The 18,433-nt window shown below is 44.5% G+C and overlaps 1 protein-coding gene across 2 annotated transcripts in view; it reads left to right on the top strand.

Moving 5' to 3' along the window:
* Positions 1-18,433, top strand: part of PEDS1 (plasmanylethanolamine desaturase 1) — a 44,379-nt gene that overhangs the window by 21,962 nt on the left and 3,984 nt on the right. For both annotated transcript variants that reach the window (XM_084854128.1, XM_084854127.1), the window contains exons 3-5: positions 12,823-12,914; positions 15,021-15,165; positions 16,965-17,177. In XM_084854128.1, coding sequence (XP_084710254.1) covers positions 12,823-12,914; positions 15,021-15,165; positions 16,965-17,177 — 450 coding nt within the window. The remainder of the gene's footprint in view (positions 1-12,822; positions 12,915-15,020; positions 15,166-16,964; positions 17,178-18,433) is intronic.

The following is an 18,433-nucleotide window of genomic DNA, read 5'->3' as shown; positions in this document are numbered from 1 at the left end:
TGGTGGCAGTGACTGATCCGGGGTACCCTCAGTTTCTGGGAGCTCCAGCTCTTCCTCTGAGGAGGATTCCTCCAGTGGGGGCATGGCAAGAGTCTAGCCACCTTAATGTTCAAATAGGCATATGAGAGTGAACACTCTAGTCTTTCCATTCTACTATGTTTTGTGTGGTGTAGGCACTGTCAGGCTGTTCGTGTGCTCCTCTGTATTAACTAAGGTTTTAATAGAAACTGCCCCCAATGGCCTGAGGCTTGTGGTTGGGAATAAAGAAGTGGGGACCCATGGAAAAATACCATGATTGGGACTGGCATTAGAGGACATGTCCTCTGAAGCTAATTCTCTCCGCCACCAATAGATGCTTTAGAGCCAACTTCTCCAACCTGGTGGCCCTCCAGATGTGTTGAGCTACAACTCCCATAATTCCCAGCCAACTCCAATTATGGGAGTTGTAGTTCAATGCATCTGGAGTGCACCAGATTGGAGAAGCCTGCTTGAAACTGTGAGGGGAGCGCTGCCCTTTTGCTGTTTTAAAGGATCTTACCATAAGGGAATTTGGTCTCTGAGAGCACACACCCAAAGGCATGTGTCATCCAAGCTCAGCCTTGCACCCCCCAGTTAAATCTTAGGCTTCCTTCCAGCCTAACTCTCAGCCTCGGCCAGCTGAGTTTGTATGTTGGTGTGATGATCTCTGCTGCATGTTTGGGGCAACATGGACATGCAACCTTCCCCCTTTGCTCTTCGTCTGAGTTCTCCAATACAAATTTGTCTTACGTTATGAGTCACGCCTGCCTGTAGTAATCCACCGTTGCCCACTTCCCCTGCCTGTTTTGGCTCTCAGTGTATGCACATGCTAGCTGTCCACTTTAGTAGCATGGGGAATGATTTCTGTCCATTTTCGAATGCTTACTAGGAAATCTGACCTATAAAGCCTTACATGGCTTAGGACCACAGTACCTGACAGAGCGCCCCTCCCGACACAAACCTACCTGTACACTATGCTGAACATCTAAGGCCCTCCTCCAGCTGCCTATTCTGAGGGGAGCTCTGAAGACAGCAACAAGGGAGAGGGCCTTCTCGGTGGTGGCCCCCCAATCCTGGAATGATCTCCCCAACGAAGCCTGCCTTGTGCCAACATTGTATCTTTTTGGCGCCAGGTTAAGACCTTTCTCTTCTCGCAGGCATTTGGCAGCATATGATAAGTTTTAATAGCTCCTGGAATGTCTTATGGTTATGGTTGTTTGGTCTGAGTTTGCTTGTTTGAAGTTGTTTTAGATATATGTTCTTTTGTGTATATTGTCTGTTCATGTGTTTTTTTATGTAAATGTATTTTAATCTCTGCACACTATGTTTTTAATCTTTGTAAACCGCCCAGAGAGCTTTGGCTATTGGACGGTATAGAAATATAATTAATAATAATAATACTAGGAAACCTAGGAACTTGCACGGCAAGTGATGGATGCTAAATATTCTGAGGTTGGTCTGCTTGAAAGCACCTGGCCCTTGAAGCTGTTACCTCTTTTCAGGCAAGCTTTCTCTTGCGTATCATTTAATAAGCATTTGGGAAGAGGACTATCTGAAGCATCTGCTACTTGATAGCTACCTCAGCTTACCTTGGACCATGGTGTCTTCTCTCCATATGAGTGACCGCATCATGCGTTTGAAGGGGGTTGTGGTCTACAAAAGCTTAATGTCACAACATATTCATTAGTCTTTAACTGGGGTGAGGCTTCTGTGGTCCTCCAGGTATTGCTGGGCTACCACTCTCGTTGTCCCTGCCTGTTAGCCCCGCTGGTTGCAGCTAATGGGAGCTGGAATCCATCAGCATCTCGAGGACCACAGGTTCCCCATCCCCTGCTTCATACCATGCCTCAAAACTCTATTTTAGGTTCTGCAACAGACTAATACAGCTATCTCTGGAATTTAACTCAGGACTAATGCTCTAGGAATATGTGGGGCTGTTATATAGGTTGGGTTGTTATATAGGTTGACACACATGCACGCATATCCTTAACAATTTGGTTTGTGTCAAGCATGAAATAGTTCAATTGTTGCTGGGCACAGGCTGTTGATACATGCGTCCTGTAGGCTTCCATACTTTTGAATTATATCTAGTGTTAAGGTGTGCATTTTGGGAAACGTACTGAGTTCAGGGAGTTGCTTATCCCCAGTAGACACTGAGGTTTAGGGTATTTGAGCAGCCATAGAGGCTTTTCCCTCATAAGCCCCTAATGGCAGCAGCTGTAGTGCAGACAATATTCTTATCCCAAAGGTTTCCTTAAGCTTGTAAATTGTCTTGCATTTCCTCTCCCAGACAGGCTGTTTGGAAGCAGCTCAGCGCTTGTTCCAGCTGTATAGCCCCAGTCTGGCTAGAACCCAGTGGCAGCAGCAGGGAGTAAAGGAAAGCTAGTGATTACATCAGCCTGGAAATTCCACAGTAACAAAAGATGAAAGCTGTGCTGGAACCAGCCTTAGAGAGGATGCTTGAGGGAGAAGGGGAGAGTTGATGTATTGGACTCAGGCAGGGGGAGGAGATTGCAGTAGCAGTCAGAAGAGACTGAATTCATTCATGTCAAGAGACAGGAAAGGCATCAAAAGAGGACAACACAGCAGTTCCATGAGATTAGGGAACTGAGAGCATGTGGTGTGTGCATGAGAAATAAACCCTGTGCTGGTACTTCAGAAGAGCCCCCACAATGTTTAGCTCCACAACACTGTGCCATTCCTGCTGAATTTTGCTGATGAGGTGACACTGGGAAGTTGAACATTGCATACTCCATTGTTCGTAGGCAACAGTGAACCTATTACTGTGCTTGAAGGCTGAGCGTGGACATCTTGACAAAGAGTATTCTGTCTGCTCAAAAAGCCTTGTCCATTCATAGAGGGGATGGCATGAGTTCTACGGAGACCTTAGTGGGAACACTTGGTTCCAAGTGTGGATTGTGGCTCCAATCGGGGCTCTGCAAATATCCGCTTGGCTTACTAGCCAAGTCCTGTTTCTCCTTGTTACCAGTTCCTCCAGTCCTCCAGCAAGCAGAAAGGGCTGGAGGAGAGACAGAGTCTTGCTTCGCTTGTGCAGATGCTTGGAGAAGGAAAGAATTGGTGTGAAAAATGTCTGCTCTTTCTTTTCTTATCCAAACAGTAGCACAAGTGATAGCCTTTGAGATTTCATGAGGTTCTTCTTGCCCCTGGGCAAGAGGCTCTTGCCCTGACAAGCAGACTAGTATAATTGTGATGGCTGACTGCGTGTAGAGTGGAGGAGAAGATGGGTTGGAAAGGTTTGGTGTAAAAGCTAATAGTGGCCATGTGGCTAGAGATGTGAAGACCGGGGGGGGCGGTGATAGAAAAAATGGAGAGTGAGGGGTGGGAGAGGTGAAGAAAAAAACAACACCTGGTATTTTCCAGGGAATTATGCAAAATTTGGAGGAAACATTTCCCACTATTTTTTCTGGTTTCCCTCTCCCAGTTTATTTTGAATCCTTCACATCTCTACATGTGGCCTTCTGGGTCATCTAAAATTTTCTGTTACCAGATCGTGGTAGTACCTTTTTCCTACTGATTGTATGAAGAGACACTGAGGTAGGGTTGGTATTTGCTCAGATTTAAAGCATTAATTGTTTTAGAGCTGTGATAGACACCAGAATCCTCTCATTCCCACAAGCTGCAGCCTTTCCCAACCTAGTGCTCTTCAGATGTTTTGGACTTCAACTCCTGTCAGCCCAGCTGGCATGGCCGATGGTCCCAGATGCTGATAATCATAGTGCAAAGCATCTGGAGGATGCCAGGTTGGGCAAGCCTGCTGTATGTCATGCCAGATCAGTACTATGGGGGCTCCTTTTCATCCTCTCCACAGCAGATTGAACACATCTTGGGATGTCCCATCTTCTGGACACTTATGGCTTATGCTGCTGTGGTTGAATGCTTGTGTCCTGCTTAATCCTCTGCTCCTGTTCAGAGATGCATGAAGTTAGAGTGCATGATAAGTAGGAGAGGCTAAGGCAGAGGGCCCAATTGGGGAGGAGAGTTACAAAGCAAGAGATAGCCATATCAGGAATGAGTCCATCAGCTGATACCACAGCCCTGTTGTCACGTTCAGTCTGCTTAGACTGAACATATGGAGGAGTGGGATTGTGCCACCCATCTGCCTCTGCTTCCAACCTCTAGATGAGGGCTAGGCAGTGTAGTGCCCGTGGGTACCAGTGCACCCCTGGACACCTTTCTTGGAGCCTACTGAGATTCCCTCCCTCCCTCCCCTCCCTCCCTCCCTCCCTCCCCTCCCTCTTTCTTTCTTTTATTAAGATCAGACATGTTCTTTATTGGCAGCTGCAGTTGCTTCAAAGCAAAGTGAGGGCCTCCGGTCCCTACTATATTTTTTCCCATGAATGGCCCTGGGCCAATGTTGGGCTCAGAGACATCCTTAAGAAATGAAGATGGTGGGCGACTGCAGGCCAATGCTTTTCTCTGCAGCATGTCCAGCCACCAAGAAAAAGAAGGGGGGAAAGAAAAAGGGACTCCTGTCTGGTGAGAGAATGCATTTTTCTATAGCTGGTGAGCCAGGGTGAGAGAGAGGGAAAGATAAGGGGGAATGAGTTGGCTGGCAGAGGTGGGGAAGAGAAAAAGAGTTTGCCTTCTGTGAAATAGGCTTTTGTTGGCACCAAAAATTGGGGCTCAAAGGAGTTGTTTAGTGTGTTGGGGCTCAGACCCCACCTCTGCCTTGTACTCAGTCTTTGGGGCAGGTAACTGATCACTGGTCCTTTATGACTAGCCATCCCTCCCATGGCAGCCATTTTGTGGTGGCACCCAGGACAGTTTCTCAGATTGCCAAAGGTCGCCGCCCCTGCTCTAGATGTCCAGTGTGTGTGCAGTTAGGGATCCTGCCTTGTGCACAGTTCCCGATGGTGCCGAAGACCCTTCTCATGCAAAGTTGTACATGTCAAGCTCAGTTCAGACCTTTTTTAAAAAAAAAAATATAAAATTTAAACAACAAAAGAATAAAGAGGAAAATAAAAAATAGAACTATATAGATTGGAATATATCAGTTTCAGTACATACATATGAAATGTATGTATGTGTATATCAAAATACGACTTTCTAAGAATTATACATAAATTTCAACAAAGGCAGACCAAATACCCAAATATATATATATATATATATATATATATATACACACACACACACACACAGACACAGACACACACACATACTCACAAGTGGCATCTATATACCACCCATTCAAATGTTATCTATATACCACCCATTCAAATGTTGAAAATGTTGTTAGGTCATCAATCCAATAAAGGAGGTGATCATTTATCCTTCCAATGTTGTAATATCAGTCTTTCAGTTGTCAAAAGGGTGCGGACTATACATTTGACCTGGCCGTGAGTTCACTTCCAGAAAGCAGGTAGATAATTTAAGGGGACATGTGCATTAGTAAATATTAAAGAATGTTCCAATACAAAGTTAATCCTTATAACCTCCTCCCCAAAGGAGCCAACTATTGGGCACTGCCAAAGCAAAGGATTAAAAGAAGTATTAGCTGTGTTACACCTCCAGCGATTACCTGACTTAGACAAATCCTTATTAAGGGCGCAATCCTATGCATATTTAGACAAAAATAAGTCCTACAATTCCCAGCATTCCCCAGCCAGCATGGGTGGCTGAGGAATGCTGGGAGTTGTAGGATTTTTTTTCTGTCTAAACATGCATAGGATTGTGCCCTAAAGAGATGTTGTGGTGTCCAGTAGACATGAAACAAGAGTTTTTGCTGAATAAGACATAACCTGAGATCCATAGATGTTTCATATACAGATGCTAAAGTGGTGATCCATTCATTAGGCAAAATGGGACAGTCCAATTCCCTATTCCATTCCTGCTTAAGATCCTATCTATCATACTTATTCACCAATAATAAATATTTCTAAACATGGGTCATGGGTCAACCTAACAGATCAGCCTCAAGAAGTACTTCCAATAGCAGAGGAGACTCTGAAGCTGCAAAAGTGGCAAGACCAAAACTGGATTCTAACAAATGTTGCAATTGCAAGTATTGCCATTCGGCCATAGCAGGTTAATTGTATTTGGCACGTGAAGCCAAGAATAACAAAAAATCATCATCAGGACCCACTAATTGATCCAAAGTAAAGAGAGTCAGACACGACTGAACAACAACAACAACAAAGATCAACTTCTCCATCCAAACCCACTACAAAAACATTGAAAATGGATCAAAGTGTAATTGACATAAGCCAGACATCTCTAATAGCCATGCCTGTAGGAGGAACCCTATCCACTTTAATTTGCCGAGAACCTAGTATCATCCATTTGGAGAGAGGATCTAGACAGGAAGATTCTAAAACTAACCAAGGAGGAAAACCTAAGTGGAAAAGACCAAAATTTAGTACAGGTCAACAAATATGCTTGGTGATACAAAGCGAGATCTGGAAAGCCAAACCCACCTTCTTTAATGGGAAGTTGCATCCTTTTCAAGGATATTGGTGGTAAGGAGGAACACCCTCACCCCCCATTTATGAAAGAGAGCATGAGTTTTTGAAAATACAGAGGAATCCCACATATAACCTAAACAATCCAAGGTATAATATTCATCTTAAGTGTATTTAAAGTTGAGTTTGTGGGGTAAAGTAAAGATGCCCATGTATCTACATTCTGTGAGATCTCATTAATCGACTTATTCAAATTTAACTTGATCACTTGAGATTACTCTGGGAATAAGTATTCCCAAATAATACAATCTGGGCACCATTGAAATTGCCATTTGACTAATACACTATGAGATATAGCATCTCCAATCAGCATCAGTTCAGACCTTGACCAGTTAATTGAGCAGCCAGACTGATCACCAAAAGAGCTCAGTTCAGACCTTTGGCTGAACACATGAAGACCCGTCGATTTGTTCAGCCCATTAAAAAGTAGTTTGCCACTTAACACAAGGGGTTCTTGACTTCCTTAAATATTTGATCCGTCAGTTGGCCAGCATCCCAAACTTACTCCGAAGGCCCACTTGGGCTTTCTTTGTACGGTGTTCCAATGTTAACGCTGCCTGCATAACTGCATGATAGGTAATCCATGCCCACGCCTCTTCTAGCAGAGCATTCTAGCCTTGAATGTGATCTATGTTTAGTTGAACTACTGCTCTAGTATTTTCCTCCTCGGATTTTTCACAGTGAAGTGGAATGAACTGCAGCCTATGAGGCCACCTCTGCAGCCTGCTGAGAACAGCAGGAGACCTGTTGAGTCACTTTGCTCCACTTGTTTTGGAGTAGCATTTGTAAATTCTGTTAAGAGCCAGTCTTCTTCACAATGAGCCTCTCTTTGTGCATCAGACTCCTCATACCTAACATATGAATCATGAGTCTCTCTGTGTGTGCTACTTTATTCCATAAGTGCTCCATTCAGATAAGAGTGACTCTCCTTGCCCCATATCCAGCATTTGTCAATCTTTTCTTGATAAGTTGTTCCAAGCAATGCTTTCAGGTAACTCAAAGTTTCCTATTTTCCCTGAAAAAAGGCAATAGGACATGGGTGAGGAACCTATTCCCCACCCCCATGTTTGACTGTAACTCCCATAATTTCTGATCATTTCCATACAGTCTGCTTTATTATTCCAGCACTTTAAAAAGCGAGCAAAAGAGATGCTCACAACTTCTTTGAAGAGTAAGAGTTAATGCCTGCAAGGTGGCATGACTGGAACTGCCTTTACCACCATCACCACCTTTCTTGTGAAACAGCAAGAGGCTTTGAGTTGGAAAACATTTCACAGTTACTATGGGGATGCTGATGGGATGTAGAATCCATCTGTATCTGGAGGCCATAGCTCGCAGGTGGAACACATGCTGTGCATGCAGAAGGTCCCGGGTTCAATCCCCAGCATCTCCAGGTTAGGGCAGGAAAACTCCTGCCTGAAACCCTGGAGAGCCACTGTGAGTCAGTGTTGACAATACTGGACTAGATGGACCAAGGTGTGGCTGCATTTAAGGCAGCTTCCTATGTTCCCGTGTTCCACTTCTGTGACAGGAGCTGCCGGGTTGAATGCTAGGGTTGCCCACTTACCAGAAAATTGCAGCCTGCCTGCTCTTGTGCCTTTAACAGCAGTACAATCTTCATAAAGCAGGAAGTGATTCTTTCCTTGCCATAGAGATGAGCATTGCTAGGGCCAGTAAAATGTTGGCAACTAGTGGCTCTGTAAGCAGGGCCCCAGTTTTGTTAGCACAGAAGGAGTAGAGGAGCAGAGGAGAAGAATGGAATGTAGCTGCACTGGATTTGGCAACTTTCTTAAAAGAAAAATGGGCTAGGTAAATATTATGGTTGAGTCTGCCCACTCCCATTGAGATTAATGGGGCTTGAAATGACTAACTTGCAGTGAACTGTGCCCTGTATCGTACCGTAAATAATACAGTGTAATGCAAATGATACAAAGGAGGCATCGGTATTTACCAATACTCCAAAGTTTTCATATTCTTCTACTGGTGTTCTGTATCTTCTTGGAGAGTGTCTTGTGTTTCTGCAACCTGGTTGCCAGTTTGTCTTGCTTTTCTTTGCCTCCAGAGACTGATTGTAGTCTTGAGAGTCTCCCCGGAACGTTTTGTAGCTTATCAGGAATCTTGGAGGCCACAAACGCAAATCACTGTAATGCAATTGCAGCAGAGGGAGGAGATGCATCTTGCTTACTACAAATTCTCCCCAAAGGCCAGTGCTTGTGGGCAGCAGACCGCCAGGAGCCACTCTGTTCAGATGGAATTCTCTAGGCTGATTTGTGAGAGTGGCTGTAGTTGGGGTGACTGGCCCTGCCCAAGGGTTTGTACTCTCAAAACAACAAGCCATAAAATATGGAATCATAAATAACAGCCCAACAAAAAGAGCAGCAGTTAAAACATCAGAAGCCTCATTAGGGAAACGCCTACTGTAATTAAATCTTTGTCTGCTCAAAAGGTTTTAATAGGACCTTGCGAGCAGGTCTGCTTTAGCACCACTTGTCTTCATTTCTTGTGCCCATTTAACTCTTCCTCCTTTTCCCCTTGGCCCAACCTCCTTTCCAGAGCAGTTCTCTTAGATTTAATTTTGCACCCTGCCCCATACCCTACACATGGGAGATTTCTCTGCTGTGCAGAATCCTTTTGGATTGATGGGAAAAGAGTGTTCAGGCATGTTACGCTTAGCACTGTTTTCTGGCAGGATTCTACAAGAATTGCATTTGAGCTCAATTAAAACCATGCATTCTTATGTTTTGATGGGAGAGATGGGTCTGATAGCCCTTTACATTCAGGAAGCCTGCTTTGGATGTAATGTTCCCCTTATATTGGGCAGGGGGATGAGCCCATGCCTGGCTGTGCATGGTGAAGAAATTGGTCTGATCTGTGTAATTCCTTTCTGCGAATAGATGAGGGAAATGCACAGTGCGCTGCTAAAGGTAACCTGCTGTCTTCTGGATTGTTGCTCTTAATCTGCTCTTCAGTCTGGCTAATACAATCCTGTTAACTGGGATCTAGGAGAGCTAACCTAAGCGGCCTAATTGGAAGGTGAAGTTTGGTTCACCACCAGTCACGATGTGTGTGAGCCATGTGTTATGATTTGCTCGTGGCTGAGGATAATGAATGAATCAAGTGCCTTCTTCACAAGCACCTCCTTGGCGACTGCACTGGGGCCAAACAAGGCATGACATTGGTTGTGTGAAAGCAATTAAATGCAGATTTTTTAAATCATCTAAATAGCTTCTGTGGAAGGCTCCAAGCATGACTGGGTTTGCAGCACTTGGCCAAGATGGTCTTGTGGGCCCCTTCCAACCCTATGATTCTATGACTCTAAGAGGATTAATCTTATGTCCCATGGTGGTCCTACCAAAAATCTCCCCACATGAAGGTTCTGTCAGTCCCAGAGGAAAACTCCTACTGGCACCAAATGGGAGCTTTCCTCCTGGGGGTAATACTAACTTTTGGAGGGGGGGGGGTTGGTACGGTGGGTGTGTGCGTGCTCTGGGTGGTTATTTACAATTTTTCAAATGTGTGTTAATTGCTTTCATGAAATTGTTGCATCTAGTTTGGCCCTTATCCTTCTCTTCTAGCACCTGGTGCAGGACAGAGGCTGGAGAGCTCTTTTCAAGCCTTTGCCTAATCTTTGTTTTGTATCACACTTCTGGTAGAGAAGGTTCGTCTGGTGTTCCCCTCCCTAGCTCTCTGTCGTCAGCTTGATCACTCTGGCACTCTCTGAGCAAAAACTGTATAAACTGCCATGTGTTTCAAAAGCAGAAATACGTTGGATAGTATTCACTGTTGCCTGTGGCGCTAGTAGTAATGATATTGCACTAGTGTAAACCAACGCTAATGCAGGATAACAAGCACATATAAGCCCCATCCACAGTGCTTATGTGTTAATGGGGAAAGAGGTAATTTGCACAGCAGCCGACAGGGGCAATTTTCTTCAAAGCTGGAGCGTGAGGATACTACCCCATATCTGTATTGGGTCAAACTTACAGATGGCATGTAAACTAAGAGGGATAGAGTAAGCATGACATTAAATATGGTTCTGAGATGACTTTTTATGCACATTAGCTTGTAATGTTAGCCCTATTCAGCCATTTGCCTGCTCATGTGTAGGGGGATTTGGGCCTTGCCCCCATGCGCCCAGCTTCCAGTTAGACCTTTGCATGTTAGGCAAAGGTCTGAAGAGAGCTCCGGAAGCACATTCAGCTGAATGCACTTACAGAGTTCCTGTGATCAAAAACCCTGATAAGGCAAGTTTCACGATCATGCAAACTCTGTGAGTGGGTTCAGCTGAACACACTTACAGAACTGTCTTCAGACTTTTGTGCTCAATGCGTAAAGGTCTCACCAGATACTGGGGGCATGGGGGCACTGTGGATGGGGCTTATATGTGCACCTATGTCCCCCTCCACACTCTAGCCCTACATGTGAGCAGGCAAATGCCTGAATAGGGCTATTCTGACTACAGTATACCTATCTTAATACAGATCTGTAAACCAAATGCATCTTGGTCACAGATCTGTGATCTGTACTTCCAGAGATGAACATTTTGTTGCTCTGTTCTTGAAAATAATTGCTGGCTCATCTTGGCAAGGAGCTGTGTTTATGCATGTTTTGGGGATGGAGGCTTCCAGCTGTCCCCAAGATAAACCTATCCGTTGCTAGGCTTCTTGTTTGGATATTGCATGCACAAAATGGAGCACACATAAGAAGCTGCCTTGTACTGAGTCCAGAACATTGATCCATCTAGCCCAGTGTTGTCAACACTGACTGGCAGCGGCTCTCCAGGGTTTCAGGCAAGATTCTTTCCTAGCCCTACCTGGGGATGCCGGGGATCGAACCTGGAACCTTCTGCATGCAGAGCAAGTGCTCGATCACTGAGCTACAGTCCTTCCCCCACCCAACTTAAATAGTTTCAAGCAGAGGAAAGTGTTACTGCTATTTTCTGAATAGTAAGACCCATTCTACAACAAACAAACCTCACCTTTTAGTAAATTCTATATTCTTTATTCATTATCTGTTTTTAATGGAGCTTTTGTTACTACTAGTCTACTTGGTTACAGCCTGTCTGAGCAAGGCCAAACTGCTCCTGCATTATTTGTGAAGGAAAACTGTACTGTCTTGGAACGAATTTCAAGTACTTTATTAGGCCCCAAATGAATGCGTACACATTTCTCACTTCATGCCAGGTTGCTAGTGGATCAGTGGATAGCCTGAATTGAAATTAATCTGTCTCTGGTCTCCCCAATCTCTCTCTCTCTTTCTCTCTCTCCCCCCTCCCCCCTCAATTTAAGGAATGGCTGATGAAAGATAGGCACTTTGAAATGTGTATTATAGAAACATTGGAACGTAACAAGAGCTAGTGTAGCATAGGAGCTGTGACTTGAGCTGTGATTCAAAGTTCCCAGTTCAAATCCTGCCTTTGCTATAAAACCACTGGGTGGCCTTATTCTAGCCACACTCTTAGCTTTAGCCCTCCTTGCACAATATGGGCATAATACAGACCTACTATACAGAATGCTGTAAGAATTGCTGAAACAATGTATATGTAGTGCACTTTGAACACTTGAAAGTGCTAATTTATTACAAGTGCTTATCGGCTGTAAAGATGGGAAATGGAAGATGCACATGTTTCTGCAATGCCTGTGAAAGCTCATGTGCCTTTGTATATAACAGGGGTGCACAACCTTTTTGGCCCAGTAGGCCACATGTGCTGCTGGCTCAAAGGTCAGCGTGTGCACGCGCGTGCATACACACACACACACACACACAGCAAGGATCTTGTCGGGGGAGGAGAGAGCCTGCTGTTCACCCTCTTCTCCACTGATCCTGATACAGATTGCTCTTTCCTTACTGGTTGCAATGAAGGAAGAACAATTTGTATCAGGATTCCTGGGGGAGAGAAGGTTCACCACTCTCTCCCAAAGAGATCCTCATGCAAATAGCTTTTGCCTCACTGGTATAATGATAGAATTGGTGGGAAATCGGGGGTATGGGAAATTTGGAGGCCGAGATCAGGGCATGGGGGCAGGGCACAGGTTGTGCACCCCTGGTATACAAGATTCATGTACTATACCTGATAGCATTTCCCTCGTTGACCAAAGTTGGATTCTTAATATATACAGCAGTCTATGATGGAAATGGTTTGTTACAAAAACTCTTTATGTGTTGGGAATTGGTCACAGAAATGATCTTGTCTGGAAAATGTTTTCCCAATATCAACTTTTATCTATGTTGTTGGAAGTGTGTAAAAAAAGAAAAGTAACTTGTCTCATTCTGAATGCCTAATTGGTCTCTTTTCTCTCCCCTCCCCCTTTGTATCTTAAAGTTGCAGGAGTCATTACTGCTGATTTTGTCTCTGGTCTAGTTCACTGGGGAGCAGACACCTGGGGATCTGTAGATCTGCCAATAGTTGGAAAGGTTTGGCCGTTTTTATTAATGGTACATTTTACAGGATCACCTGGAGAGCTGTTAGACTTTTGCTGTCTTAATGGCTGGAGCTTACTAGATACGATACTGAGGATATGCAGCATTTGGGTGCAGAGCCACTAAGTACCGTGAGAACACTGAGTTTCACCTTCTCAAAATGACCTTCTTCAGACATCATGACCAAACCACAATTTGGCTGTTGGGCATGCTTTGGGCTTGCACACTCCCACTAATTCCCTCTCTCACTTCATGGCTTGGAGTAACCACAGTTTGTACTGATGTTTGGGTTGAGTATGATTACCACAAACTATAATCAGCTTCCAAACCAAAATTGGAAGCCTGTGTCAAACTGACTTTAATTCTGGTTTGGAGATAGTCAGTAAATGGGTTTCATGTACTGCTGCAGTCTTATTCTGAAAGAATGCACACCCAAACAAGATGTTTCAATTCAAGTTGACATAATGTGACAATTGGCCTCTTTTTTGCTTTCACATTTTACAATATTTAAAAGCATGAGGTTTAGTAACATTGGCCTGGTTCAGATATCACAGCCACATATTAGGAATGTATTTGGGGCTCAGATATTTCCTCCTCCCCTTGCATGCTTAGATTTCCTCCCTCACTTCTGGGTTTGCAGCAACCGGGGTTTACCGTGATATCTGAATCAGGCAACTATAGTTTGCCAAAACTATTTGTTGTTGTTGTTGTGAGAGAGCGCAGGACAGGAAGGCCTGGCGTGCTATGGTCCATGGGGTCACGAAGAGTCGGACACGACTGAACGACTGAACAACAACAACAACAACAAATAGTTTTGGCAAACTATAGTTGCCTGATTCAGATATCACGGTAAACCCCGGTTGCTGCAAACCCAGAAGTGAGGGAGGAAATCTAAGCATGCAAGGGGAGGAGGAAATATCTGAGCCCCAAATACATTCCTAATATGTGGCTGTGATATCTGAACTAGGCCAATGTTACTAAACCTCATGCTTTTAAATATTGTAAAATGTGAAAGCAAAAAAGAGGCCAATTGTCACATTATGTCAACTTGAATTGAAACATCTTGTTTGGGTGTGCATTCTTTCAGAATAAGACTGCAGCAGTACATGAAACCCATTTACTGACTATTTTGGTACTTTTCAGAGTTAATAAAAAAGCAAATGTTGCAACAGAAACATTTGTTGCAATAGAAACAAGATACTGATTGGTTCCTTGTGCTAAACGGTTTCACAACCCTTCACTGTTCAATGTCTTAATACTGTCTAACGCAAGTACCTTCTCTGCTGATCTGACTGAAGACTGTATTTGATCTTTCCTTCCCTGCCCCCTCTTTATCCCATCTTAATAAGCTTGGTGTACTTAGAGTAAAACTGGCATGTCGTGCTGGGCCAAACGTGTTCTAGGTTGAACACGCCAGGAAAGGCTGAATAGTTCTCTGACATGTCATGCCCTGTTGCTGACTTCTGAGATTACAGCATGTATGATGCTAAGCTGACTCTCAATTCACTACCAACTTATCTTTTAGTAGTTTGTTTGCATGGTGATAACACTATACCTATAAATACAGATGCTAACACTTATGAACGCAAGCCAATAATAGTGTAGTGCCTAATCTTACGCTGCAAGTTCCCACATTCAAATATCTCCTCTTCCATGAGTTCAGTGGACGAGCCACTATATATCACGCTGAACTCCCCAGCTGCCATTTGGGGCCATTATAACCTCACTTCCTTAATGGATTTATTGCAGTGACATAGTGCTTATAAATATTCTGGAGGTGATGGACTTGACCTTGGGGGAGCTGGGGGTGGCGACAGCCGACAGGAAGCTCTGGCATGGGCTGGTCCATGAAGTCACGAAGAGTCGGAAGCGACTGACCGAATAAACAACAAAGTGCTTATAAACAGCTAGTCACCTGGCTGTCTGTGACCATAAGAATCCCTTTCAGGTGACAGGCCAGGAGGTGATTCTCTTTTGAGCCCCAAGTTGCCTACTTAGATATGTGTGGGTAGGAATGCTAGTAATATTTGTATGGGCTAGAAACATCAGTGTATATGGTTTCTTTCAAGGCTGACACCTCTGCCTTTTAATTATTTCTAGGCTTTTATCCGACCTTTCAGAGAACATCACATTGACCCAACAGCGATTACTAGACATGACTTCATAGAGACTAATGGAGATAACTGCATGTTGGCAGTAGTTCCGTTGGCAAACATGGCCTACAAATTGGTTTCTTTATCACCAGGTGAGTGACTATAAATCCATGAGTAAACTGGACTTGCAACCTCCACGAAGTATGATGAGTAGGTCTTTGTCCTCTGAAGAGAGGTGGAGTTAAGCCAGTTTCACTGGACTCGCAAAGCTAAATGAACAAATTCTTTCCCCATGCTCATGCGGCAGGATAGTGCCAGAACAGGGGTGTGGAATGTGTAGCCCTCCAGATGTTGTTGGACTGCAACACCCATCAACCCTAGCCAGCTTAGCCAATGGTGAGGGGCAGTTGGAATTGCAGTCCAACAACACCTGGAGGGCCATATGTTCTCCATCCCTGTACTACAGCAAGCCATAATTGATTAAATTATTAAAGGAGTAGGATAGTGAGAGAACTTCCTTGTCACAGTTGTAAAGAACTTTTTTAAATAACAAAATCATAGGCTGCAAGGTATCTAGCAATTTATCTAGCAAGCCTTTCCCAGCCCTAGTGCCCTCTAGATTTTTTGAAGTTCAGCTCCCATCAGCCCTAGCCAGTATGGTCAGTGGAATGCTGGGAGTTGTAGTCTAAAATACCCGGTTGGGGAAGGCTGATCTAGTCTAAACATGCTCTTAGGGCCCCCAGTAAGGTACACCCGTGCAAGAGGTGTCTCTGGGATTAAAGAGAGACTTCAGTAAAATAATAGTGGACGCTATTAAGTCTTATCCTAGCAAGAGGAGAATGGGAAAGATGCCTCCCTGAGCTGAAATTCTGTGATTACTTTGACTTTAGGCATGAAGCACAGCCTATTCAGAGCTGCCTCAGTTATGTAGGGTAGTATCCATATGTGCCCATGTGCTAGTGCTAATGATGTTGCATTGGCATAAACCAATGCTTGTGCAACTTAACTAGTACTTGCTAGGGCAACGGGAAAAAGCAGCCATTTGCTGCCAAAATTCGGCAAATCACCACTTCGCTCCCATTGCCATGGCAAGTGGTGAGTTCGGTTGTGCAAGTATGGCACAGTTGGATTCTACTCTTAGTTTTCAATGAAACGTCCAACACAATCCATTTATTTGTAGGATCATCTGAGCACAGGTGAAGTAAGACCTGGGAACTCCGCCATGCCCCCTCTTTGATGTTCCACCACGCATTGAAAACTTGGTTGTTGAGGCAGGCATTTGGGTTAGGGTAATTTTAGAAATATGATGTTTTAATGATTAATTTCACTGTTTTAGACAGTTTGTACTGCTGTACATCGCTCAGAGTGGCTGGGTGACCAGCCCGATGGGTGATTAAGAAAATAAATAAATAAATAAATAAGTAAGTAAGTAAGTAGGTGGGTAGGACGGACAATTTTCCTGATGCAGTTAGCCAAACTTAAGTGCCTCTCAGTTGGAGGGAACTTGAAGGCTGTGGCAAGTGTATGCTAGTGTTCAGTGTTAAAAAGCCAGAGAGTGTAAAGGGGAGAACATCTCCAAACACTCAGGCTCATGTTGAGTAGAGATCTGGAGAGGAAAACAACATGTGTTGTCATTGGAACATAATTAGCTTGTTGCCAGCATTACTCAACCAGATGTTCCTGAGAAGCTTGCAAACAGGGCACAGCGGTGACCATTTCCTGTTCGGAGTCTCTGGTTATCAGTTACTGTCATTTGGCATTTCAGAATGTCTCTGGGGATGAATGATCATTCAGGAATTACGTTATCGCGGAATACTCTGCTTAAATGTCATCAGTCCATAGAAAGACTTGGTATTGAGGGGAGCAAGTGCTGTGTCCAGTCTCGCATGGCGAGCTATTGTGAACTTATTTCCAAGAGAGTAAAGTAGATCCTGCTCCTTCTTTTCTCCAGAAGCGTTACACCAAACGTGCCCCTGGGAGTGTTACGTCTTTGCGCTGGCTGTATTTGCAACCTTGACAAACCAGATTCACAAGTGGTCTCACACTTACTTTGGTCTTCCTTGCTGGGTAACCTTCCTGCAGGACTGTCACATTATCCTGCCACGGAAACACCACAGGATCCACCACGTGTCTCCTCATGAAACATACTTCTGTATTACTACAGGTAAACAAAAGTGAAGCTCATTGCATTTCACATGGCAGACTTCACACATTTGTTTTGTATGACAGAATACTGGCCAGAACTGCCTCAACAGGTGATGAGTCCGTGGGAATGGACAGAGAAGTGCAACTTGCCACCTGTGTGCACTCAGCCCTTGCCCCTCTTGGCTGAAGACGATATCAAGCAGAGGAATTGACCAGCTGGGTCCAGACAGTAGTCAATGCCTTTTTTACAAGGGGCAATGGTTTTGAGGCTATTCCTGAAGAAGCCCTCCTTGGATCTGGAAGACAGTAATAATTTATCCCTTTGTGGGCAAGGAAATCAAGCAAACACTTGCCATGCAACGCCAGCCACTCTTGGATTAGCTAAATCAGGGCTGGGCAACACGCGGCCTTTGTCCTACGTGCACCTCCCAAGAGGACTTGCGCAGCTTCCACTGGGTCCCCTGCCTCTGTGCCATAGCACCCCATTGCAGCTGTGTGGCTGCATTCCCAGCAATTCTCCTGGGAAACAAGGCCTGCAGCCACCTTTGGTTGTGGTGGCAGCTAGAGAGGGATGTGGTTCCTGGAGGGTTTTGGGGGTCCAGTGTGGCTTCCCAACCCTCTGAAGTTGCCCACCTCTGATCTAACTCCATTCTGGTTGCTCCCATTTGGTTTCAGACCTAGTTGTGGCAAAAACTGCTTTGGTCATCCTAATGGATGACTTATGCTAGGAGAAGGACAAGGGAGTGGGGCTGCTCTTAATTTGCCTGGGCCTCTTTGCAGCCTGCGATACCACCGACCGTGGTATCCTTCTAGATCAGGGATGGGGAAAAAAAAAAAAAAAACACGTACGCAAATGGCGGCGGCTACGGCCGCCGTCATTTGCGTTCCTTATTTTTCACTGTCTTAGTCTACGTAAATATTTACGTAGACTGTTACGGCGAAAATAAAGGGGAACGCAAATAGCGTAGCGGGCGCTATTTGCGTCCCTTTTTGATTCGCCATTTTAGCCTATGTAAATATTTACGTAGGCTAAAATGGCGAATCAAAAAGGGACGCAAATAGCGCCCGCTACGCTATTTGCGTTCCCCTTTATTTTCGCCGTAATAGTCTATGTAAATATTTACGTAAACTAAGACGGTGAAAAATAAGGAACGCAAATGGCGGCGGCCGTAGCCGCCGCCATTTGCATACGCGTTTTTTTTTTTAACCCAGCAGTGATAGGCGATGTAAATCTTTACATAGCCTATCACGTCTCTATAAAAAAAAAAACAACCC

Source organism: Heloderma suspectum, chromosome 4 (assembly GCF_057233095.1).
Source record: "Heloderma suspectum isolate Gila_16-S chromosome 4, 16-S_ref, whole genome shotgun sequence".
NCBI lineage: Eukaryota > Metazoa > Chordata > Lepidosauria > Squamata > Helodermatidae > Heloderma > Heloderma suspectum.
Note: the sequence above shows the minus strand (reverse complement) of the source record. Positions and strands in the feature narration are given on the sequence as shown.